Raw genomic sequence first — 27,594 nt, forward strand, 5'->3', positions numbered from 1 at the left:
CTGGAATCTCCGGTCTTCTTAGAAGTACTCTTGCTGATAGCAGCGATAAACTCAAGCGAATGCGTGAGAGTCGTCTTCATGCCGTGTGGCTCCGAAGTGAATGACAGCGTGCATTCGCTCTCGCTTCCTGTTTATACCCGCGGCGCGGGGCGCGAGATGCAAATCTCGCATGCCAATTGTTCATTGGCCGGTTCTAGATAGCTCGAAGCTGATAGGGGCTCCCAGAAGTGATCCCAATTCGTCGGTACGTCCGACGTACGTCGAACGTGACCGACTGAATGGGAACTGTTAACATTAGTGAGGCCTAATGCACAGTGAAGTAACATGAACAATGGTTTTGCCATTACCATTAACAAAGAATAATAAATGCAAAACTATTGTTCATTGTTAGTTCATGTTAACTTATGCATTAACTTATTTTAACAAATACAACCTTATTGTAAAGTGTTACAAGCGAACACATACATATAGGCTGCATTACACTGCAAAAAAATGGTCTTATTTAGTATTTTTTCTTGTTTCCAAAATTATTAAATCAAGATGCATTTACTAGTTAATTAAGTGACAGGATTTATATGTTTTATTAAAAATAAAATCAAAATAAAGTGAGTTTTTGCTTAAAACAAGCAAAATTATCTGCCAATGGGGTGAGGAAAATAATCTTATTTCTGTTTGGGACAAAACAGAAATTTTCTAGAAAACATCTTATGTCATGTAATTATCTAGTAAATGCATCTTGATTTAAGAATTTTTAGATATTTAGACTAGAAACAAGACAAAATTACTAAGTAAGAAGAGCATTTTTTTGCAGTGTATAAACACATAATTGTACATGAATGACCTAAAGCCTAGAATGTTTTTTTTTTTATATAATTTTTTTTTTTACTTACGCATTAATGCAATCAGCAATTTTCCTCCAACATTCTTCTCTTGCTTTGGCAGCAGAGGCCGTGTTACTGCGTGCTTGAAATACACTTTTATATTCTTCATATTTGTGAAGTATTAGCTCTTGCTCCTCCGCGGAAAAATATATGGCTCTCGCTCTATCCATATCGAACGCGATTGGTTGTTTAGTGCCGACGTCACTCTTTTATGTGCACGCGCGCGTGAAGTAATCATAGCTTAAGGATCAAAGCCTGAGTTGACAGAGAAAGTTGATGAGCTGCATCATGGTACCAATAAAGCCTGATTGCATCGGTTTGGTTTTGTCAACTCAAAACCAATCCTGTAACCCTGAATTTGTTCAACTACCTTCATGGTATAGGCCCCTGGTGCGGCTGGTTTGATAAGAAGACGCGCAACATTATTTATACACCACACAAATGGCTTTTAATTGGTTTATTTCGTTAGCTAACATGTAACAATAATTGTTAAGTTCTTTCCATCGATCTGCTGTTTTTTAACTTTCACATTTAAATGATTTCATGAGGTTATCTTATACGGTTATACCCTACCTGTGCTCAGTTTGCATAAACGCCGATCAACATGATTGTTTGCTTTGCAGCCCCTTTAAATGCCGTTTCAAAAAAGACCAAGCATTCGATCTACGTCAGAGAGGCAGTGCGTCCACGAATCTTTCTACAGCGTCGATGGTAGGGCGGCCAGAGCGAAGTTTGACGCTCTCGCCAGCGGCGGTGTGAACGCACAGTAACAGTTGACTGTAGAATATTTAGTAGTGAGGGAATTTCATGAATGGACTTATTGCAGGTGGCAACCTATCACAGTACCACACTTGAATTCACTGAGCTCCTGAGAGCGACCCATTCTTTCACAAGCGTCTGCATGTCTAGGTGCTTGATTTTATACACCTGTGGCCATGGAAGTGATTGGTACACCTGAATTCAATGATTTGGAGGTGTGTCCCAATACTTTTGGCAATATAGTGTATCTTAAATTAAGTCAGTGCCATTGTTTTGTCTCAAGATGCACACCAGTGATGTTTTTTTCTAAGGCATATTTATAAATGTCCTAATCGAACTAAGGCCTAAACCTGGCTTAATCTAAGCCCTGTCTGTGAAACCGGACCATTATCTGTGTTTGTTTTAGTTTTGGATGGCTTATTATGTCTTTGTTCTGTGACCTAGTTTTCAGTTACTCATTGAGTGATTATCTGTAGCACATGATGTTCCTTTCGTTAATTAGTTTGTTCTTGTATTTAAGCCCTGCGTTTCTTTCAGTTCATTGTCTGTCATCTGTCATTGCCATTGTCAGCATTGTTTTTGCCTGCTGTGTCTCCATCATCGCACGTCCTGGGTGATTTAGTCAACATATTTTGTTGATCCTGGAACAAAATTTCTGTCCAAAAATGTAATCCTAACTATCCCTACCCCTAAACCCAACCCTACCCATAACTTATCCCTAAAATCAGAGGGAGATGATAAATGACCACCTAACCCTAGTTGTAAGCCTATAAACTTGATACAAACTTTAAACTTGTCCCTCAAATCTGATTGGTTGATGTTGATCTAGGAACATGTTGCACTACCTGCACCTGGCCAGAGTGTGACATAAAACATGCATCTCCATGTGCTTAGACAACCTGTTTTATAAACTGTTCAGTAAGAATGTGTTCTGGCAAAGAACCTAACTACCATTCTCGCGGAGAACTGTTTGTCTCAGATGATTATGACAGGCCTCGTTTAGTGTAGCTCTCTTCCAACAAAGTACTTGCTTTCAGGTATTCGTACCAAGAAATTAACTTCTTGTGCATCCACTGATCACCCTGACTGAAGTCTAATTCATTTATATCGCAATATCTGTTATTTATACACTAAAAAAAGAGATAGTGAAGTGTCAATGGTGTGTGAAGAGCTGACCAGTGCTTGTGTGGTCTAAGGGAGTTTTTGATATGGTTCTCAACACATCCTGTTTATTGGACAGTATTAAAAAAAAAATCCAGTGGCCTAAATACATTTTTTTCTGAAGCAAAACACAGACACCATCTTAGTATCATCAATTTTATAGTCTTATTTTCAATTTGTGCAAAAAACAATGATCTTCTGGCTTTAGAAAGAAACATAGGACATACACTTTCATCTTTTTAAAATACTGAAAACAAAGCACAAATCTGAATATTTACACAAACCATTTATGACTGTACAAACATCATACTCAAATATATTGCTGCACTGAGGTAACCAATTCAAGAAAGTGAAAATAAAAGTAGAAAGTAAAAAGCAGCAAACCGGAAGCCTTCAACGGGATTATCATGCCCTTATTCCACATAAGAACATCTATATTTAGCCTAAATCCTGGACTCTGAACACTATACATCTAGGAAATATGCATTAAGATAAGATATAGACATACTGTAGACAGCAGTCTCTTTCCTCTCAGAGGCATTACATGCTTTCAGGGTGAGTAACTTTTTATTATGTCGCAGCATAAAAGTGGTTTAAACAAATCGATGTTCAGCCGCCACTGTGCACTTGCGAAATAAAGTTAAACTTCTAATGAAATTGCGTTTGGCAGTAATGTCAGACTCTGGGTTGTATATAGCATTTAACCAGACAGATTACACATTTGATTCTCAAGTGAGCACATATCATGTGTTACATTTATAAATATTTGGTTCTGTTCCACGGAATTTGCAGTTCTGAGCAGGGGTTGAAGGAGGCGTAATAATAAATAACAAAAATTAAGGTGCCATAATGAAAGATGAGCCTAAACATGCACTCAGTGGCGTTGAATTCTCCTGGGATTGCGCATTGTTTCAATGTTTTTGCACCTTTACCATAATGACCGAGTAGTGTTGACTCTGGAAGGCTCACACACATTATGAAGGGAAGGTCTCTTTTGCTTGGAGGTCTGCCTCCTTTTCTTTCCCATTTCTCTGCATATCATCTGTTTGCCCAGTCCAGGTCCAACAGATCCTCACTACTGTACTGTACATACTAAACTACTTTTGCTATAGAGTGCAATGGTTGGGTTATAGAAGTAAATATCTCATTATTTTCCTTCACAGGGAAATTGATTTGGTTACACTGTATTTGAAGGTGTCTGCGTAACAGTGTAATTATACATTTAAGTACTGAGTAATAATAATAATTAACTACATGTACTTACTATAGTGTTAGGGTTTGGTTTAGGGTTTGCTGCATGTAATTATGCATCATTTATAGTTATTACTACAGTAACAGACACTGTAAAATAAAGTGTTACCATTGGTTTTAACAATAAGCCTTTGAGATAGACATATTATTAGCTTTTATATTTACATATTAGTAATGTTGTGATTCATCTTGGAAGTTGTTGGTTTGGTTCATGACTGAGGAACCCAATCCTCCCCCCACCGACGTATTGAATGTGAACAATAATTCTTGAAGCAAAACCGCAAAATAAAAAAGCGACCGTTGCACTCTATTCCTGCTCTGGCTTCCAAAAAACTGATTTGAAATAAAGCAAAACAATTACAAACAGACAACAAAAAACTGTACAGATTAAATACAGTGTAATCAATATGCATTTGGTATGGAAATTAGAGATTTTTCATGTATTCAAAACTAATAGAATATTATCCAAAATTTGATTAAAAACAACAACGATTAAAACCAGCACCGCTGTTAAAAATACCATTTCTACCGCACTGCATTTTGTTAAGAGTTGCAAGTGTGGTCAAAATATTATTCACAATTGCATATAAAACCTTTGGAAGCCCATCGATTGAACTAGCAGTGAGTTGGAGAAGACATTGGTCTTCTTTAAATGTCTCTTTCCTCTAAAAATCAGAGAAAGATGGAAGGGTTTGCATTCCACTTCTTTCTTTCAAGAGCAGACCTTTTGTGTCCCATCAGTGGCGTCTCACTCTCTAACAGTGAAGACACGGAACGAACCACCTTCTGTATTGGTTTTACTGCAAGAAAGAGACAGAAAAAAACAATTAACAAACTATTTAAAAAAACAATACTTGTTACTTTATGAACAGGCACTTCCCGCCTCCTTCTTCCCATATCAACGAACTCTATTACAAGTACATCTTTATCTGTAAATTCATAATTACCTCTATTGTCTTTGAAATATGATAGATGTTAAAGTTGCAATTTAGTAAACTTAAAAATGTTTACTTTAAATGTAATGTCTAATATACATTATTAACACTACTATATTAAAACTTTTTAAAAGTGTTTTAAGAAACAGTCATATTTAAGTACACTTAGGTGGCCTTTTATAAAAAATATAGTTACACTTTATTTTAAGGTGTCTTTGTTACATTGTTATTGTACATTTAAGTATTGAGTAATATGTATTAACTACATGTACTTATTAGGGTTAGGATTCAGGTTTGGTTTGATTTAGGGTTAGTTGCATGTAATAATGCACAATTTATAGTTGTGTAACTATAGTAACTACATGTAATATATGTAACAATGACACTTTAAAATAAAATGTTACCAAATATACTTTTAAGATTTGAAGTACACTACAAGTGCACATTCAATGAAACTTCTTTTTCACAAGGAAGGACATTCAGAAAGGAAACGATAGGGAGCTTTGGGTGGGCCCGGTCTGATTATCTCCTTAGATGTTCAATTCAAGAGTGTCAATGCCCTGTAATCGACTACAATGATTTGTGTACCCGCTAGATTTAAATCCGCTCTGGAAACCATGACATTAACACTGGCTCAGTGCTCGTCTCGTGCTGTGGTTCCATTCAGGTTTCTTCCAGCAGCCATTATTGACTACTGTTCTTGGCCTGGCCTTGGCCTTTTCATTTATTCATAAATGGATTGGGCTTCAGGTGCTGGTGTATTGAACATGTTGCTTCGTTGGCATCAGATGTGCTGTAATTATCCTTGACCGGGACCACTGAGTCAGACACCAACAACTTTTCCATCCAATGGTAATATGGAGAGCATGTGAATACTTCCCTGTTAATAAAGTTCTCACGACTGGCTGCCCCCAATTTCCCCTAGATTGCATCATATTAATAGCGTGCGGTGAGGAGAAAATCTATCCAAGCTGTCAGTGAATGGCTTTACTATGCTCAGTCTATAGGCTGGTCAAGGCCGGCAACCGGCGAGGATCGATTCCTTCGATGATGGTGTTTGATTCAAGTGTTAGATTTCATTACACTGGAGCCGATTCTGTCGATTTAAGCACTTTGCGCGCAGCATTGGAGAATAAGCAAAGAGCCCCTGTGTGGTCCAACCTCGACGAAAAACCACACCATTACTCTTTAACCACTAACGTGCCACAGGCAGATTTGGCTCATCATGGCTTCTGACCGCTGAATTGAGTTACTGAGAGAAAGCAAAGGGAAGAAACGAGAGCAGAGGTGAAGCAAGATGCAGGACATGTACCTCTCGGACTGGATGCCATTCTTCATGGTCCCGGTGTAACTTTTCCTCTTATCCAGAGCCAGAAGGTCCACATATCCCCCGCTGGCTTTGATCACTCCAGCGTGGATAGCTGCTCGGCAGATACTAGAGCCCTGGACATGAAGAGACAAAAGAGTATTCTTTTAGTCGGCATGCTTTCCTGTGCCATTCTCTCATAGAGAGGCTTCATAAGTAGTTCCGTTGATGGATATCATGCTTCCTCAAAGCACACACTTGCACATGTTTTTCAAGTCGAACAACGTGTGTTCTAAAACCAGCTTCGATATCAGGATTTTACATAGAATCATCTGAAGTCTGTGCCCATCATACCCTACGCAACTTCTGTGAAATCTGTCAACACAAACTGCCAACATCTTCAGATTGGCGTCAATACCTCTGTAAATCAAAGCAAAAAACTGGACCAGAGTTTTAAGTACGAGCAGCAGCAATAGTGATACTTGCCGTAGCGCTATGCGACTATGTTTTCCACTCTCAATTCCACAGTCCTCGAGATGTAAACAGTCTAAAGGAGCCTAGACAAATGACATCACTTCGGTGTCTACAGTACGCACAAGAGCGAGGCCAGAGCTCAAGAGCTCCAGAAAAGGCAAGTTAGCCAGACGCCTGGCAGCTTAAGTGTGTGCATGATCTCTCTGGGACTTCATGTACCTACGGTTTTTATTCTTTTAACCTGGAACGAAGGTTCAGCTCTGTCTACCAAACAATTCAGTATGACCCTAGAGGTTACTCGCAGGCCTTCACTGTCTAAAGTAAAGAATGTGCACAGCTCATCACACATGTCTGGGTGGCATTATCTTATAATACTCATCCAATTGCTCATGCATTATAAGTGCACTTTCAATCAAAGGCTACCTTTACAAATTACCAAGTCCAAAGCACTGTATGATGAGGGTTAATTAGTGCTTGACGGAGAGCGTGCTCTGATCTGAGGCCAGCTCTACAGATGCTCAGCTTTTACAGAGGAATGTTGTCGCAACAAGCCAAAAAGGCCAAAAGGCAACAAGTTCATTTGAGGTCACACGCCATTAAATAGCCAGGCGATTCCATACTAGGTCTCTTCTCCGGTGAGAAAAAGACTTGTGAGAGAAGCTAATTATACTGATTGTAGATAATCTTAAGTTTAAGTAAGTAATTGTCGATGGCTAACCATTGAATAGTTGTAAATTTAATATACAGTGCGAGTCAATGAATTTAGCTGATCCATTTCACTGATTCATTCACAAATTGGACTAATTCGTTTTTCAAGTTCATCCCACAGATTCAATGATCCACTCCCAGTGTCTGACGGCTCGCTAGAGAGATCGCTGATTAGTTGAAATTTAGAGAGCTTTTTGACCAACTTAAGTCGGACTTAAGTACATTTTTGTATGTAATTTCATAATTATTTCTATTGTCTTTGCAATGTGGTTAGTGTATTCCCAAATGCACTGACAAGCATATATGGTAAACTAAAATATACTTTAATGAAATGTCTATTGAAACTTGTATATGATGTACAATATTTAACCTTCTGGTGCTGATCGCGTGTTTATTTCAATGAAATTATTTTTTAGTCCAATATTGTTTTTTTATTTAATATTTTTTATTGGATTTGATTGTACTAAATTATATTTATGCAGGAGTTCATTTATACACTTTTTGAGCAAAGACCTGAAAATGAAATTGAAACTGTCATAAATCTTGAATGTTTGTAGCTCAGACTTAAGTTTGGTCTCTTTTTAATGACAGCACTTGGCATATTGTTATGAAAAATAACATTTTAAATTTGTATATGAAATATGCATTTTCCAAAATACGTTTTACTCTAAAACTGCCATCCAATAAATCTAAACAAGCTATGTTCCAAATTTGAGGTTCATAGCTCAAAAAATGAGCCTTCAGTAAGATTTTGTTTGAGCGCAGAATCAAACGTTTCCACTAGATGAAATTTGTCTCCCATTCGTTTCCAGTGCGGTAATTTTGTGACATTTAACCTTTTTGAATTATGTCCATGATTTTTGGTGTGATTTCAGTTGTGTTCACACAGCAAGTGCAAGTTTTGTATTTAAAAAATTCTATAAAAACAAAAAGTGACATTTTTGGTTAAAAATGACCCAACAGCACCCGAGGGTTAAATATATTTGTAATTACACATTTGTAATGATGGAATATATTTAAAATATATTACACTTAAATGTAATATCAAATAACACACAACAGTTCAAATTATAATTAAGTAATTTACATGCTTTAGTTACACATCTAAGTGTACTTTTATAAAGCACAACAAAAGATTTTTTAAAACATAATTAATTAAAATGTACATTATCACAGTGCACTTTTGTGCACACAGTGCACAGTGGGACTTTAATTTCATTAATATATTATCTGCAAGTAAAGTTTTTTTTTTTTAAATAAACTTTTAGGATTTGAAGTTCACTAAAAGTGCACATTGACAATAATTAAGCAAACTTTTCACATCAGCTATCAAACGAATTTGTGCCATAATGTTGATTAATGAGTTAATAAAGACCCTATAGGATGAACTTACAGTGTCTAAGCTGTTCCCTAAACAGTTAAGTGGTCCATAAGGCCAAGACCTGACCTCAGGCATGCATGAGTCAGTGTAAGAGTGCTGCTCTCCAGCTCCACTCACACAGCTGCTGCTCTGTGGTCAGTCTACACTCTAGGAGAGAAATTAGTGGCGACAATGGAGCCCACCTCCACCAACAACTCCCTTAAGACTCACACAGACAATTCCCGCGGTCCACCCTCGCCACAAGAGTAGCACGCTCACTTTAGCACACATAAGTGCTTGACTACGAACGCCTGTTCTCCCTCATTTCCCATCTCTCAGCCCTGTAATGCTCACGGACAGAAGCAGGTACTCACATCAGCGTAGATGTTGCTGCCGACCACTGGAGCCCAATATGAAGGTTCGTTTATGCAGTTAGCTGGGCAGAACACTCTGATGAGATAGAGGTGAAACTGGTAAGGAGCCTTAGAAAGTACTTCCAGATGACCTATTATAGAGTGTAATCTATATGGTGAGCATCACAATACTTTAAACTGTACCTTGGACAATGAGAGGTGGACGTCTTGAATGGACAAATCTCTGCCACTGTCGTGTAGCAGTCTATTGTTTGCTCTAAAAGGAAAAAAATACATTATTGGTCAACCATAACTTGTGTCAAATTTATATTTATACAAATTTATATGTGTCATATTAATATATAAATTACAATATATGGAATGTTGTAAATATAATAACTACATTAATATAATATATTAATAATATGAATAACTAATTAATATGCTGTTAGTGTTGTGTTAAGACAGTTCAGTGTTGATTAATTTCCGTTGTAAAGATAATAAAGATCTATATACCAGTTTTGCAAAAAATGATCCAGCTCAGTTCGGTTCTCATACAACGGCATCAGTACAGTCAGATCAATAAAATGAGTACTTATTGTGGAAATGAATATAAAACTTAAGTGTGATCTGATTGTAATGTTTTCTGATCTATATTAAAATATGTGTTAAATCTATATTAAATGCAATTATTTTAAGTTAAGAGTGTTTTTGACCTACTTAAGTAGTACATAATTCATATTTACTGCTATTGTCTTTGAAATATGGTCTACTGCTGAATGTACTGACAAGTATTTATGGCAACCTAAACTATACTTTAATGTAATTTGTAACTTGTGTCATGTGTTTAAATTTACTTGCAGTTACACATTTGTAGTGATGCAATTCAGTATGTTTTAAATATAATAACTTGAAATGCAATATCCAATAACACACAACTTTTGATTGCATTCTGAAACAATTTATCAATGAGAATTTGCATTTGCATGAGAACTATTAAAAATACTCACCTTCCACTTTTGACACCATAAATGCATTGCCAGGTTTGTATTTACTACAAAAATAAATCACAGAACACAGATTAGATTGAATAACTATTAATGTGGATAGTTAATTGTGAACTTAAATTAAACGATTATATATCGTCATAATATTCAGACTACCTGAATGACTCTACACCATTCTTGGTTGCCTTTACAAAGAACGGGAAGCTGTCTTTTCTCGTGACGTCAACAAGGCCTCCATTGTTGTCAATTATTCCATAGTGGATAGCAGCACGACAAATACTTGATTGCTACAATGACATGAACAAACAAATGGAATTAATCTAATGAAATAAATCTAACATCATCTAATTAAACAGGAACATGTGAAATCTCAAAGTAGCACTTACAACATCATAGTACAGCGTTCCCCACACTTTCCCCTTCTTATTTACGCAGTTGGCTGGGCAGTTGTACCTACGAAAGAAGAAAAGATCACCAGTAAATTTTCAGTACTTGTCATCTATTAAAATCTTCAAAGAAACATCTACTGCATTCAGACTGACCTATTGCAGGTTGCTCCTTTACATTTGTCCCTCATTTTTGTTTCGCACTTTATATTTTGAGCTGAAAGGCAAAAGAAAGACATTAACATGAGTACATTATTACTAAAGTTATATTATTTGAAAAGTTTTAAAATATTATTTATGCTATTAATTGAACAATTATTATTAATAATAATTCAGTAGGGTTTTTTTTCAAGTAATATTATTCACACTAACCTAGATGGGTAGTTCTTGTAGTCTTGGTTGAGGAAGGTCTGGCATTTGCAGTTTTTTTAGGGGAGAAAGGCTTGGGCTGAGGCTTCGTTGGGATAGTTTGAGGCTGTACAGGCTCTTGGGGCTTCTCCACCTCATTCATATCTGGAGACTCATGACGTTCAGGCTCTCCTAAAAATAAAAAACAAAAAAAGAAATGTGTTATACCGCAGCTTGTCTGTGAGGGCAGGTGGGGCAGAAAATGAGGCCAAAATATTCATTCAAAACTTAGGCCCTGTTTACATCTGGTATTAAGATGCGTTTTGGTCGATCGGATCAAAAGTGGACGGCGCTCAATACAGGTTTAAATGGGTCTACAACGTTTTGAGCTTCCAGAGGTAGTCAAAAACGCATCCGACCGGATTGCTTTCGCAGTGTAAACACTCATGTAATCAAATGTGTTTGAACAGCCCCAAAAGATGGCTACTAATTAATATCAGGTGTAAACAGGGCCATATACCTCTATATAAACTGAATCAATAATAATTGTGTAAACACATTTTATTGTATAGACTATTTTAAGTCGTAACGTGAGCAGGATATATTAAAAATTAGCATACGGCTACGGCAGGCATGTATTATGATATTAAGCGGGGCAGAGGGTGCCTGAGTCCTCCCTTAGCTCTACAGCCCCGCTTCATGTGTATATTAGTCTGCCTCAGGTCAATAACTTGTTGGTATGTCTGTTCTTCCTATGTGGAGTAGCGTATCAAATAATGAAAGCATAATATGCTCATGTGAATATATAGTTCTGTTGTGTTTGTTTCATGTGGAGACTGAATAACGCAACCTCTGCCAAAAGTGTTCTGCACGTGTTCAGCGATTACAATATAAAGCTTACAAAACAATTATCATAAACTGGCACTATGGTCACCCTCACCTTTGTAACAGAGGTTGTCTCTGCAGCCTCCTCCGTAGCTTGGTGGACATTGGGAGCAGGGGCGGCCATGTTGGTACGGGGCTTCCCCTATCCAGTTTCCCCTAGAAGAGGGCACAGGTTCAGCATGAGTTTGGAAATCTGCACATTTGACTGAGCACTCAAAACACATTAGCACACACTCTCACGGATCTCAGGACTGATTTGGGAAAACAATCCCCAGCTGCCAAATTAAATTATTACCTCGGAAAAGAATAGCATAACCTCTCAGTGTTTTCCTTTCCTAAAATCCTTCATTTACTTTTCCATTTTCCTAAGGATGAAACTTTGTTTATAGCCTCTGTTTTGAAGGATGGAATCTTTGCTTTTAAAAAGTTCCATATAGCCTAATCATCAGGAAGAGTAATTAGCCATCTGGTGTTAAGTGAATAAACGTCAGCAGAAACAGCACAGTTACTGGTCTTACTTTGGTGAGTAGTTGCAGACGAGATAGATAGCGTTCTCCCAGACATCTCCCCACACGTTCATACGTGGACACGTGTGTACAGCACAGCCAACACGATTGGTTGTGGCCCAGACCAGCTGCAAACAAAGAAAAATACAATATTATTAGTGGCGTTTCCTCATACTCATGGTTAGGGTTTTGTTCATAAATATTGAACCTTGACAAGTAACTTGAAGGAATGATGACCTCAAATCATCTGGCTTGTTAAAGAGAAATGCAATAAGTCTTTTGTAAGCGATCTTGTAATTGCAATTTTCATCAGCATAATGATCAAATGGGTAAAAATTCCAATAGACTTACATTAAAGATGGACCCAAGCCAAATCTAGAGCTCTTTTGAGCTCAACCATAGTACTTATGATTAAAAACACCTGCATGTAATTACATCTGTAATTCATTTTACACGGTTGAGCCTACCCTTACCCATTAACCCACCCTTAAACCTACCCATCCCACCAAACCGGTCCCTAACCTTATCCATATCCCACCTCAATAGCAGAAAATGTGGTTTTCAATAAAACAAGAACACAATAAGTACATTGTACCTAACAATTATCATTACTACTATTGTAATTACATACTTTTTATTAGACACCTAATAAAAAGTGGGACCAAAAATGCAGATCTCTTTGCTGCTGTTGGTATTTAAAGCATAAAAAAGACATCCATATCAGCTCCCCCCGGACCGGAGGAGGAAGTGTTCCCCAGCAGGAAGTGGTCGCCGTTCTGGGGCAGCAGCAGTAGATTGATGGGGCCACAGGGGCCGTGAATAGAGACTGCCCTCTTTCATTCTGCCCTGAAGGGCGGAAGGAGAAGCACCTCAAGTGTGACTGGGCCAGTTTCCTGAAAAACGTGTGTGATCCTTCCCTTCATCCACTCTTATCCACACAAACAAAGTAATGCCTGCGTGCAGCCCATTGAGTTGTGGTCAAGGCCCTCGCTGATTCGCTTAAACACAATAGGGTTCAACGGGTGCAGCCCTGCAGCACGAGCCAAACCATTTGGCTGTGAAATGAAAGGGAAGTGCTTAGTCAGGCCTTTTCTTCATACATACAGTTAAACCATAGTGGGGTTTGCATCCAGCCCCATAGAGCACAAGCCGAGGGAACACGTCTCAATACTCCCTTGGGAATGCACTTCCTGCAGGGAGGCAAAAAAGTGGCCACAGGCGGTGTCGGCCATGGGAAAATGATACAGCAAACTAATCAGTCTCAAAAAACACAAACTCAGGTTTATCCCTGATGGATCGTTTGGCACAGAGAAGATTGCGGGGCCCTTGCACAGTAAGTGAGAGAGGAGCAGAAAACAAGGAGAATTGCTGCATGGATTTGGCGCGGATCCCCTACGACTCTGCATCTTCAAAAGAATTCGGGTCAAACAGGAAAATGATTCAGGAGTCAAGGAACTCTTTCCAGATGCTTGTGACCTGCTTTTAGAGGGCCAGCAAGCTGAGAGAATGTGGGACAAACTCATCCCAGTGAAAAAGTAAAGTCTGAGAGGACATGAGGCCATTGCCCATACTTCTCTCTCTCTCTCTCTCTCTCTCTCTCTCTCTCTCTCTCTCTCTCTCTCTCTCTCCTTCTCAATTTTCTCTGTTATTGTCTGTCTAAGGACTTTGGTTAGCCTCTTTTCTTTGTGCATTACATCTGTTTGATCTGGCGTGTTCAATATGTTTTGACAGTATCAATATACTTTTCCAAATATCATCATTTTTTTAAAACAAATTGGGAAAAGGAGCTGTTAGTGTATAATGAAACAAAATGAGGGCTGTAGCAAACCACTGGTTACTTATAATTACCTACGGTTGTTCTAAATAGTATTTGGACATAATTCATGTAAAAATTAAACATATATCAACTGCCCTCATGGCATCCAAACCCAGACTTTCATGCATCTTTGAAATGCAAATGAAAATATTTTTAATGAAACCTGAGAGATTTCCCTCTATTGACAAATCCAAAATTTGACTTTAAGAAAAAAGTAATCTATATGAATAAAAATAATCTATATGAATCAAGCAGTTTAATCAAAAACAATTTGTCCCAGGAACTTTTTCCCCCAGACCTGATGCTGTCTGCATTTCCATCACGGTCTAAAGTACTGTGAAGATTAGTCCGGTTACGTAGGACGTAGCGACTTTCCAGTTTCCACTGGATTTTGTCCTCCGCATATGAGCTTAATAAAGCCTGAACCTTGTCGTCGTCCATCTGTCATATTTTTTCAACTCAATTGTTGATTAGAATAGCAAACAACTCTTGCTGCGAGCACCACAACAGACTTTTAAAACTGTGGTTGAAATTAAATGCTGTGTGGTGTCAACAAATCAAAATGCTGCGTGAACTCAACCAATCAGCAGGTTCAGTGCCCATGTCCCACCCCAAAAGTTCCTGAAATTTGAAAAAGTTTTTTTGAGGGGAAAATTTTTACACAGTCGAAAAACACAGAGTACCACCCTAAAGTCCCTTGTTCCTGGGGAAAGTACCTGCGGTAGAAACGCGGCTCAAGTTTTCAGAAGAGATAAGTTCATCACTTTATATGATGAACAGATTTAATTTACATAGAAGAATTGATCAACGAATATAAATAGAGAAGCAGAATCTCATCCATTACATGCTTGGTGCTTGAGAACAAACCTCAATGCAATGTCAATGAATGGACAAAAATGAGAGTATTAAACATATAAAAGTAATTTCCTTAAAGCATTTTCATTTTTAAGCTTGATTTACAATATGCATTTTTAGGTCTAGCTTAGGACAACAAATACATTTTGGGTGTTACAAGACACTGTTCTGTGGGAGGTTAATGAACACCAGTGGTCACGGCTACACTCTACATGCTGTTTTTAAAGGCACTTCTATTTTAATGCAGGTCACACATGCTACATATTAAACACCGCTGGTGCGCACACCTTTGCAAGCGACTTTTAAAATCATAAACAAGGTTATGTTGTTTAGTCCCACTGGGATAATTGTTTGCAAACTGTTAGCAAACTGATCTTTCTCACTCACTTGTGTGTAGTGGGTGCACATGGGTCCAGAGCAGCGCTCAGGGCACCAGGGGTTGCACTCATGCGGGTAAGGGTAGGTGTAGTCCTTCACCTCATCGTACCAGGCCTGCACATGGTAGGCAGGAGAGCGGTATCTATAAGGAAAGAGACACAATTATTTAATATGATTATGAGAATACACTTTTTATACAAGGGCCAGTCGTGGTCACCAGAAGGTTGTGAGTTTTACTGTTTAACTGTTGTTTGGGGAAATTTCACATTCAAAATCAGGTCATTTCAATAGGATTTGCATGAGGGTGAAACATTTTTTCACATAGATTTCGCATTGGACTCGAGTCGAATTTACTGTGTTGCCAAACAGAAAGTTGCTTGGATGGTAAGTGACCTCTGTGGCTTTATGCATCACTATACTACAACATAATCTCATGGCAATTCATAACTATTTTATGTTTTGGTAAATTGCTGACTAATGACATCTCATTCAAATATTTTTCATCTTTATGAATCACCTTGCATGATCGGTTATGACACAGGAACAGACTGATATGGTCTTTGTAAATGAGTGTGTACTCATACCTTCCCCAGTGCACTGCCAGGTTCTGTCCGATGGACATCAGAAGGTCTTGAGGTCCATGTTCCCACTGGCATTGTTCCGCCCAATATGTTGCTGACTTCTCCAATTCATCATCCCACACCTGGTCATACACACACAAGCTAAATAAAACTCCCAGCAGAACACACCAGATTCATAATTCTCATATATTTGCACTGAGGCTTTAACTAAATACTGAACATGCTGAGTTTTATTCCCAGATAATTCCCTTTGCCTTCCTCTCACTCTTCATCTTCACTATAGGACTAGGAATCAGGCCCAATACAACTGAAATATTGGCTACATGCACACACTTCAGAGCTTGGCTCACATCCATTGTAAATCCCCAGTAATTAGGGTTAAATGAGACAAATTTCCCCATTTTATTTCTCCACCTGTAGAGAGAGAGGACTCACTTCGCTCCACAGAACAGGGTTCTTCACCTCTGAGGAACTCTCAGTAAATTTCCAACTGCATTATGGGGACAAACAGTCACACATTCTGTAACCTCCGTTCTAAAGGTGCTGTTTTGGGACTAAGCCACGTTTCTGAAACCCTTACTTGTTCGCTGTGGCCTGGCAGCAGTTCTGAAACCCCTGCTTGTGGTAGACTCCTGTCTTTCTCAAAGGCATCAACCCAACTACATTAACCATAAGGCCTTGCTCTGTATCTTTCCCTTAAAACTCACTACATCAACATTACATTCACTTTCAATGTACCATACTTAAAGGTACACAGGGAATGGAAATAAAGCAAGGCTGTGCTCTCAGTAGGTCCCCAGGACACCTATGATTAAAGTTTCTTATGAAAAACGTTTTTAAAACTCAATTTCCCACAATGCATTGCAATGGCATACAATTAATGCTGCCTTCTTGTGCTATCGGAAATTATCGTAAATACGAGTTTCCTAGTTAAAAAATTGGACATGCCCTCTGAAGTCATATTTACCACTGGGAAGCTCTGGGATAATTTTGACACCCAAGTTCCCAAGTTGGGCGGGCCATAACCTTTGAACATGGCGGAGGGGAGAACAATTGCTGCTGTGACTTCTATTCTTTATTAGTTTTTTCCACAACAGCTGCATCGCATTGTCTTGTCGTTAAGTAGTGCATATTTACATATATGATGATGAGCTTGAGAAAATCATGACAGCAAAAGAAGTGCACTTAAATAAATTGAACGTGCACTTGTAACTTACTTAAAATCTTAAAAGTGTATTTTTAATAATAAAAAATAATATTAATAATAAATAAAAGTGTACTTAGAGTACATTTTCATGACCAGAGTTTCTTAACACACTTATTTTGATGTGTTGAAGATACTAAAGCACATGTAAATTACTTGATTATAATTTTAGTCAAGTGTGCTAATAAATAAATATATTTAAAGTTAATATATTTTAAATATACTAAATTTTACCATCATTACAGATGTGTAATTGCAAATATATATTTAAATACATCACATACATTCAATTAAATGACATTCAAATATATTTTCGTGTTCCATAAATTCTTGTCAGTTCATTCGGCAGTGCATTTCAAAGACAATAGAAATAATTATGAAATTGCAAATAATGTTGTACTTAAGTCCTACTTAAGTGGGTCAAAAACACTGAAGTACAACTAACTGCACTATAATACATTTTCATTTAATTGCGCTTAACATGTAGTTAAGTTTCCAAAAACATTACATGCAGTTTGCACTTAAGTATATTATTTCCGCAATAAGTAAAAGTGCTTAAGTGTACTTCTTTTTCACAACGGAATCCCTTTAACACGTGCAATTGAAGGCAGCAAACAGTACCTGCCATTTTTGTCACATAACTGAAGCCTCATATCTGGTCCAGTAATGTCACTAATCTTTGGCTCTGTTTTCTAGTCTCAGCCGATGGCTAAACTGCACTGCAATTGTCTCCACAGTAAAAAGGCACCTCACCACGCTGGATTCTCAGCCTCACAGTGAGTTCATCTTTTCCAAACAAGATTACACTTGTAAAATCCACATGTCTCTTCCCCTGTATTTGCCACCTAAGCAAACCTTAAGATATTTACTGAACCAGAAAAAAAAAGATGAATGATGCTTGCAATTAGTATAAATCTGGGTCATTAACGCAGAACCAAGTGTTGGATTGGTAGAGCTCTCAACATGTGTGGTCGACATAAAATGCCTTTGCTGCAGACTAAACTCATAGCCTCTCTGTTCTTAAACCAACTGAACTGTCTTGCTGTCTACATTGACAGTTACATTCTAAAGAAGTATACTAACTGAAATAAAACCTCATAAGTGACTGATTTGATATTCCCTTAATTGGCATAGAAAGCAATTGGAAACTTGTGCTGTGTTCTAGTTCGTTTTTATTATGCCCTTCACTCGCTAACACCCTCCGTCTCATTCACTCGGATGTGCGTCATTTCTTACGTTGCATGAGTGCCCACTACGTCCTAAGCCCCTGATCACTTGGAATCCACAATGGCGTTGATGTTTTATCTATTTTTAGATAAATTTTCCCATGCGAAATTGTTTAATGCAGCATTCTATTTGTATATAGGTGTGTTTGGGTTGTTTTAAATATTTAAAAAAAGAATAAAAATATCATAGAGTTGTTTGTGGTGGAGTAATAAAACGTGATAAGTGGTGACGTCACAATCGTGTTGCACTGTGGTATATGAAGCTGCCTGGAGTGTACATATGAAGTAGACTCGCTCCCTCGGTCAAAATCGAAGGAGCGAGGGTCTGTTCATATAAACTTCCCTCGTCCACTTCACGAAGGGGAATGCACTCCAAAATGGCCGCAGGGATTCCCCCGAGGGGAAGTGCTTAGGGAAAATCGCCAGTTCGTGCCTAAAAGTGGAGAGGAACGCAGCCTAGATAATCTATCTATAGCTAACCCTTCTGAAAAAATCCAGCATTGCAGTATGCTTTGCATGAGAATGTTGGGCAAAATAATGCATCTTTAAATAGATTACACTTTTTTTTATTGATACTATTTGTTAATAAATGAATATCAAGAATTCAGCTTGTCACATTCTGAGGTTGTCTTCTCAAGTGTCTCTTTAGCCAAAATAAGGTACTTAGATGTCAGCATAATGTCATTGCCTACATTTTGAAACAATCTTAGTGCCTGCTGCACACTTATAATGGCTTAAAATGCTTTCTAGATAGGCAACTCCCTAGGTTTTGGAATAGAACCTTCTGAGTTTTCAGCTCAGGGTCTCTGTACAGACCCTCGTTATTACAGTAAATCATAAAAAAGTTGGTTGTGAATGTAAAATGACTTGAACTATGTTCCATTCTCACCATGTACTCCATGTTGGAGGCAGTCGGGTACACCTCTCCTCTCAGCTTGTTGTGCAGTTGCAGGATCTCCTCCCTGTCCGTCCACCCGATGGCTCTGCGAGTGCGTGAAGGCACATCAGCTTTTGTGCTGTTGGGATCCAGCTCGTCCTGGTAGCGCTGCAATAACTGCCTCAGCTCCAGGGAGTCAGGAAGGAAGAGGGAAGCAGACAAGCTGGCACCCAGGAATAGCAGGGCGATGGAAACGAACCTGTTCATGGCAGCGGCAAGAGCAACGTTGATGCTTTCAGGGTCAGACCACAGTAGACTGCCTTGTGTGAGCGTGTCTTCAGTGCTCTGTTCTGGAAAATCTGGAAGGAAATATGGTTTCCATGAGGATAAGTGTTGGGAAAGTTGTTGGAGAAATCGATGGATAGTAAACACATGTCCATGTGTTTACACAAAAAGAGAAATACGTGCTTCAAAGAGGAATTTGCAAAATGGTTTCATTAGTCACTCTTATTGCATCCTGACTAAACATACACCACAAAGAGATGAATCCAAGAGCAACAGAATCTGAGAGTCGCTATTCTGGAACTACATAAGATTCATCCATCCATGTTCTGCAGTAACTGCGGTTTTGTTTAAACTCTTGCTTGTCCATTAGCTGAATCTAACAAATACATGTCTAGGTTACATTTCATCAAGTAATTTTGCATAAAGCAAGCACAATTCTAAGACAGATAAAATTGTAATATTACTTTTAGCAGTCAAATTTATTACTAGTTAAATGTATGCATTTATTATTCTCAATGGTGAATTTCTTTACTGTAATGCCTAATAAATGTTAACTGTATCACTATTTTAAAGTAAAAATATTGAAATACAATGTTTTTTTTCTCCTTTAAATCAGCATAAATTGAACTGGTTATTATCTTTACTGTAACACCTAAACAAATTAAACGTGTCATGAGGTTAAAGTAAAAATATTGAAATGCGTTTTTTTTTTTTTTTTTCATTTAAATCAGCATAAATAAAGGTGATTATCTTTACTGTAATACCTAAAAAAATACTGTATCACTATATTACAGTAAAAATACTGAAATGCAATGTTTTATCATTTAATTCAGCATACATTAAAATGGTGATTTTCTTTAATATAATTCCAAATAATGTGAACTGTATCACTATATTAAAGTAAAAATATTGAAATGAAATGTTTTTTTTTTTCATTTAAATCAGCATAAATCAAATTGGTGAGTATCTTTCATGTAATACCTAAAAAATGAACTGTATCACTACATTACAGTAAAAATCCTGAAATGCAATGTTTTTAATTTAAATCAGCATAAATTCAACTGGTGATTATCTTTACTGTAATTTCAAATCATGTTAACTATCACTAATATTACAGCAAAAATATAAAAAATGTTTTTATATTTAAATCTGCAAACATTTTAAAAGTACAACAAATACTATTACCACACTGTAAAAATACTTAATTTAGATATTAATAATATAATATATTAATATTATACATTTTAATTTATTACATTTTTATATTATAATTTTTTTAAGTAATATTTACACTTAATTGTCATTAAAAATGAAAAAAAAATCAAAATGCAACACTTAATGGTTCTAAAAAAAAACTTAATTCCTTGTTATTTTTCTTATGATGGCAGTGAAATATGACAGACAGGAGTTTTTTTATAAACAGAATTCACCCTTTTTCTCTCTGCAAAATAACTTGCTCAGATGAAATTTGCCATCTATCCTCGCTGGAGCAGCACGTGAGAAAAATAATTGGCCCACATCGATCCACATTAAATGTATAGTTTGTACTCTAATTTGAAGAATGTTTATTGTTTGTCATAATCAGCTAGGACATGTCAAGCCAAAGGCCTCATCATTACAGTGAAAACTATCAAAGCCCCTCATAACAAAAACCCATTGTAATCTTCATTTCTACTCAAAAGATCAAGCTACCAAGCCTGATCTCCTTCGATTAGATTGTTAGTTTGATGGACCAGCAGGTTTGTTTGATCTCTGCATGTCCAGCATCCATCCATAAGCTGAACTTTGTTTATCAAACTCATTCATATCCTGAGGAGACAGTGGGACAAAGGAAAATTCATTAGCAATAAGGAGAGAGCGGAATAGATCCACACTCAGCAGCTGTTTCACTCGCACATCTATCAAAGCAGACCCTTCTATGTCCTAGACTGACTTTCTCTGGGAATGGAATTGTCCAGGATTGGACAGCGACTGGAGGGGGTGTGAGAATGGGAGAGAAGAGCAAGTGAATTTGGGTTATTTAGTGGGGGAAGGAGATGGAAGAGAAAAGTGGCCACCTCCAGCCCACACATCTAAATGCAAATAATGAGCCAAACACGTGAAACAACAAGCCCCAGAAACATCATGCTTATCAGGATCTATAGAACGATCCAAATCCCTCTCGTGGCTCCCTAATTTACTTGTCGCACTCTCTCACTCTTTCTCTCTGCAGAGCCTTGACATCCAAAGTCTGAGTAAACACAGGCAGGCACTGCTTCAGTTCCAGCTGCCTCTCTTTCTTTAGTTCACATTCAGTGCTGCTCATCCCTCTCCTGAATTATTATACTACCATGACAGACAGAGCAGCCAGGAAAATGCCAACCGGGCACCTGGTCCACGTAAGCACGAGCCAAAACATTGGCAGGTGGTCCATCTGCACTTTATAAGGCAAAATGCCTTTCGGTTTGTGCACATTGTGCACTTTGCACAAATATTGAATTTTAAAATGGCAAGAGATTGTTAGCATGAAAGTCGGACCACATGCACATTTTCCAGTTTGACAACGAGTGCAACTAATGACCAAAAGCATGCTCATCACCTGAGCTCTCGAATCTATATGCTGATATTAAACACTGAATATCAATGGTTCATTACCAAAAAAGGAGAAAAAAAGCTCCTCTCTTGGTACTGAACTTTCTAACAGACTACATGCATCAAAATGCAATTAATCAAGAATGCCTATGTAAAGGTATAATCCTTTAGATAGGCATTACCAATATAAGTCCCTTGGTAATCTATCTTCTATATAATAAAAAGTCAAAAACATAGTTTACCTAGTCTGAATCTTCTCCACGGGCTATTCCAGAGGTTGCTGCAGCTCGGTGTCTTGCGGCTGGTGTATTTTCCTTGAAAGTCAAACAAGTGTGAGTAGTTGAGGCCGTTTGGCAGCTGTGGACTCGGACTGACTCTGTGGAATCAGCTCAGCTCCTTTTATAGAGAAGGAGAGGAGGAGGGGGAGGCTGAAGAAGGCTGTGTTCTTGGCGAAACTCTGTCGCTCTGACGAACGATGTTAGGATGAAAACGCAAAGAACGTAAATCTTCTCAAACCACCTCCAGAGACTCAGAGGATTACTCAACATTACACGACAGCAGGATGTTTGTCGATGAGTTATGGTTTTGTAATATTTCATTAGGTGGTTCAATACATTAATGGTTATATAAAGACTTATATAGTTATTAAATAGTTATAACACATTTTACTTTGCAGTATTATATATATATATATATATATATATATATATATATATATATATATATATATATATATATATATATATATATATATTAGAAATTAATACTTTTATTGAACTAGGCTGTATTAAATTGATCAAAAGTGACAGTAAAGGCATTTTTAATGTTAAGATTTCTATTTTAAATAAATGCTATTGTTTTTAACTTTCTATTCATCAAAGAACCATGATAAAAAAATATATATCACGGTTTTCCACAAATATATTAAGCAGCGCTACTGTTTTCTACATTGATAATAATAAGAAAGGTTTCTTGAGCAGCAAATCAGAATTATGATTTCTGAAGGATCATGTGAGGCAAAGCTGAATTTTCAGCATCATTACTCCAGTCTTCAGTATCACAGGAAGAAATTAAATTTTAAATTAAAGTTTAAGAAAGCAGCGATGAAGGGGCCCTCGCTCCCATGCCACCGCCACCTGGTGGCTTTAGGAAAACAGAGCATGATGGGCAATTGTCTGCTGTTTTTGTGTTTCTTAGGCCACATCCACACGCAGCCAAAGCTTTCCCTGTCTAATCTTTTTTTTTCCCCTCATCTCAAGAAATATCTGCGTACACACGAAACCACTGAAACCGACTCAAAACGATGTAGTATACATGCCAGACCAGTATGTGGCGCTGTCATTCTGCCACAGAGATGCACTAAAAAGGAGAAGAAGAGTTGTGGCTAGAAGGGGGACAGCAACGGTTGGAAGTGAAGCAAAATCTCCCGATAACCTACTGCTACTTACCAGATTGTGTTTTATTAATGCCTACACCTACCCCAACCCTAAACCTACCCTTACAATAATGCAAATACAGTAATTAAATGACGCAATATTGATGTGCGCCTGCCCAGTGGCCGTACCTGTATCCCTTCTAGTCTTTACCGTGCGAGACGTGGTGTGATGACATCACAGTTTCACAAAATATACGGATTGGCTGTACACACGAAAACGCAAGGGTGTCGGTTTTACGTATACAGCTAAACGCATTTCCGTGTGGATGGGGCCTTAGTGTGACCTAGTTTTCCCCTGTCTATCTAATTAGTCATGTTTTTCACCTATGCCCTGTTAATCACTTATCTCATATAGTTCCCTCTTTTGTTCTAGTATATTTACTCTGTGACAAGCAGGGCGGGCGTGAGCCGCGAGAGAGCGGAGCGAGGCCAGTGGCGTGATTGCAGATGAGCGCCAGCTGCGCGTCACACCGGTCTCTCACGGAGGAGCTCGGAAGCACAAAAGGAGGTGCGACGACAGTGAAGGATGAGAGAGGACCAGGCCTGGACTTTGTGTTGTGTTTTTTTTACATTTTATTATGTGTGTGCGGCAGTCGTCTGTGAGGACGTTGCCGTTTTTTGTTTAGTTTATTTTAAGAATTAAGGTGGGGTAAGTGCTTTCTGGAAACCAATGTTGATTTCAATTCACCAAAACAAACACGCCCTACTTTGATAGCTCCGCCCCACACATACGTAACCCAGGCAACGAGTATCGCAGAATCTGCTGTGCCAGCCGGCCGAGGGTATGATGTCATCAATAAGGGAAAGCAATGTGTGTTACTATGGTGTTGTAATGTTCGTGGGGAGGGAAGGAAGAAGACACAGGGGTCGGCTGGCTGGAACTCGTAAGTACTCTTTATTCTCTTAAGGCTTTAGCCAAAACAGTGTGCACATCGCACAAAGCAACATAAACAAATAACTCTCTTAAATCGTCGGTTTGGGCAGTTCCTCTCTGCGTCTACGGGTGTCTCGAGTCCCAGCTCCGTCTGTTCCTTTCCAGCCTCTCTCTCTCTCTCTCTCTCTCATTTCCTCCCGGCCTATATCCTCTCTCCACGCCAATTACTGCAACAAGAGACAGGTGTTCATCATTTGTGTCTGATCCACTTACGTGCCGCTCGTCCTCTGACTCTCTCTCCCGTCACAGATTTCGCTAAACCACGCCCCCCTCGCCACATACCCCCACCGCTCGTCTCAGGCCGGGGAACCATCCGGTCTGCAGCCCCCCCCCCCATTTCTGGAGAGGAAGTCGGCCACAGCCATCTGCGCCCCCGGCTTGTGGACCACCTTGAACTTAAATGGCTGTAATGCTAGATACCAACGGGTGATCCGCGCGTTGGTGTCCTTCATGCGGTGGAGCCACTGCAGAGGCGCGTGGTCCGAACAGAGGGTGAACTCCCTCCCCAGGAGATAATAGCGGAGGGTGAGCACGGCCCACCTGATCGCCAGGCACTCCTTTTCTATGGTGCTGTACATCATCTCCCTCTTCGAGAGCTTGCGACTGATGTACAGCACCGGCCGCTCCTCACCCTCCCTCTCCTGGGTTAGGACTGCCCCCAGCCCCCAGTCCGACGCGTCTGTCTGTAACACAAAAGGGAGAGAAAAATCAGGTGACTGTAAGAGCGGCCCGCCACATAGAGCAGCCTTCACCTGGGTAAAAGCCTGCTGGCACAGCTCTGACCACTGGACCGGGTCCGGCGCTTCCTTTTTCGTGAGGTCAGTCAGCGGGCTGGTGAGGTCTGAATAATTAGGAACAAATCTCCTATAGTATCCTGCCAGCCCCAAGAACTGCCTCACTTCCTTTTTGGTCTTGGGTCTCGGACAGGTCGCAACTGCAGCTGTCTTGTCAATTTGCGGACGCACCTGTCCATGGCCCAAGTGGAAACCCAGATACCTCACTTCCACGCGCCCAATCACACACTTCTTCGGGTTGGCCGTCAGCCTGGCCACCCTCAGCGACCTCAGGACCGCGCGCACATGCTCCATATGCCGCTGCCAATCGTTACTATAGATGATGATATCATCCAAGTAGGCAGCGGCATATGTTGCGTGCGGGCGAAGAATTTTATCCATGAGGCGCTGAAATGTGGCCGGAGCCCCGAACAACCCGAACGGAAGTGTAACAAATTGGTGTAACCCAAACGGCGTCGTGAAGGCTGTTTTTTCTTTAGATAGAGGCGTTAAGGGGATCTGCCAATATCCCTTCGTCAAATCCAGCATCGAATAAAAGCGAGCTGCGCCCAGCCGATCGAGCAACTCGTCAACCCTTGGCATTGGATACGCGTCGAACTTCGACACTGCGTTCACCTTGCGATAGTCCACACAGAACCGAACCGAGCCGTCCGTTTTCGGTACTAAAACAATCGGGCTGGCCCAGTCGCTGTATGACTCTTCTATTACTCCCATATCTAGCATTGCCTTTAATTCGTCCTGAACCACCTTTTTTTTGTGTTCCGGCAAACGATAGGGCCGACTGCGAACTACCACGCCCGGCTCTGTCTCGATATGGTGCTGAATGAGATCGGTTCGGCTGGGTAGGGGCGAGAACACATCGGAAAAACTTCTCTGCAACTGGGCTATATCAGTGAGCTGCACGGGCGAGAGGTGATCTCCCCCGGGGCCAGAGCGATAGATGTGATTTTTATGTTCGCCTCCGGCCCGAGATCATCCTCTCCACTCACCGCCGTGGCCAGCATCACTGACTCCGCCTCGCTCCATTTTTTTAGGAGGTTAAGGTGGTATATTTGATGTGCTCCGCTCCTATCCGACCGAATCACCTCATAATCGAGATCCCCCACTCGCCGTGTGACCACAAACGGTCCTTGCCACTTGGCGAGTAACTTTGAGCTAGAAGTTGGGAGTAATATAAGCACTTTATCTCCCGGTGTAAATTTGCGCAGTTTAGTTCCCCTGTCGTACAGCCGGCTTTGTCTGTCCTGAGCCTGTAGCAAATTCTCCATAGACAGCCGCCCCAATGTGTGGAGTTTTGCTCTCAGGTCCATGACATACTGAATTTCGTTCTTCGCTGGCGACGGTCCGTCCTCCCAAGCCTCTCTGAGAACGTCTAGGACCCCGCGGGGCTGACGTCCGTACAGAAGCTCGAAAGGGGAAAACCCCGTGGAGGCTTGCGGGACCTCGCGCACGGCAAACAACAGGGGATCCAACCATCTGTCCCAATTTTTGGCGTCTTCCTGAACGAACTTGCGAATCATTGTTTTCAAAGTGCGGTTAAATCGTTCCACCAAGCCGTCCGATTGTGGGTGATAGACGCTGGTGCGAATCGATTTAACACCCAATAATTCATAAAGCTCGCGTAGTGTACGTGACACAAACGCCGTGCCTTGATCAGTGAGGATCTCTTTCGGGATCCCCACTCGGGAGATTACGCGAAACAACGCCTCCGCAACACTTTTCGCCGAAATGCTGCGGAGGGCAATTGCTTCGGGATATCGTGTTGCATAATCCACCAGGACTAATGCAAAACGATGCCCTCGTGCGGATCGCTCTAATGGTCCGATGAGGTCCATCCCAATTCTCTCGAAGGGGACCTGCATCAACGGAAGAGGGCGCAATGGCGCTTTTGGAACGGCCGGCGGATTTACCAGCTGACATTCACGACATGACGCGCACCACCTGCGCACATTCTCATGAATGCCCGGCCAAAAAAACCGGACCATTAAGCGATTCAGTGTCGCCGCCTGACCTAAATGTCCTGCCATCGGATTAGAATGAGCCGCCTGGAAAAGCATTTCCCGACGGCTCCTCGGAACTAACAACTGAGTTGTATCCTGTTTTGTTTGAGTGTCTTGGACCACCCGATACAACCTGTCCTTTATTATAGCAAAATAAGGATAAGAGACCGACTGTGCAGGGTGGAGGAACTGACCGTCAATAGCACGGACCTGGGCAAACGCATTTTTCAAGGTCTCATCCCGGGATTGTTCCAGAGGGAAGTCATCACGTTCAGTGAGGGTTAGCCTCTCCATGGAGGTTTGGTTACATCCTGAATC

The 27,594-nt window shown here is 39.8% G+C and overlaps 1 protein-coding gene across 1 annotated transcript; it reads right to left on the reverse strand.

Moving 5' to 3' along the window:
- Window positions 1–2,945: 2,945 nt before the first annotated feature.
- crispld2 (cysteine-rich secretory protein LCCL domain containing 2) lies at window positions 2,946–22,484 on the reverse strand. Its single transcript, XM_079843596.1, has 15 exons — window positions 22,356–22,484; window positions 19,270–19,616; window positions 15,954–16,072; window positions 15,379–15,511; window positions 12,333–12,448; window positions 11,870–11,970; window positions 10,954–11,121; window positions 10,738–10,798; window positions 10,582–10,648; window positions 10,352–10,482; window positions 10,199–10,242; window positions 9,393–9,465; window positions 9,210–9,285; window positions 6,300–6,430; window positions 2,946–4,852 (listed from the first exon to the last, which is right to left on the reverse strand). Exons 2-15 carry the CDS (start codon window positions 19,522–19,524, stop codon window positions 4,801–4,803), a joined length of 1,527 nt encoding a protein of 508 aa, XP_079699722.1. The 5' UTR covers window positions 19,525–19,616; window positions 22,356–22,484; the 3' UTR covers window positions 2,946–4,800.
- Between the last annotated feature and the right edge of the window lie 5,110 nt (window positions 22,485–27,594).

The sequence above is a fragment of the Gobio gobio genome, assembly GCF_949357685.1.
Source record: "Gobio gobio genome assembly, chromosome: 2".
NCBI lineage: Eukaryota > Metazoa > Chordata > Actinopteri > Cypriniformes > Gobionidae > Gobio > Gobio gobio.

Excerpts from the sequence above, each read along its gene's own strand:
- crispld2 (XM_079843596.1), bottom strand. The coding sequence starts at position 19,524 with ATGAACAGGTTCGTTTCCATCGCCCTGCTATTCCTGGGTGCCAGCTTG. Across the intron at positions 16,073-19,269 it reads CCTCCAACATGGAGTACATG|GTGTGGGATGATGAATTGGA; the intron begins GTGAGAATGGAA and ends GTGTATGACCAG. Across the intron at positions 10,483-10,581 it reads GAACGCTGTACTATGATGTT|CAATCAAGTATTTGTCGTGC; the intron begins GTAAGTGCTACT and ends ATGTCATTGTAG.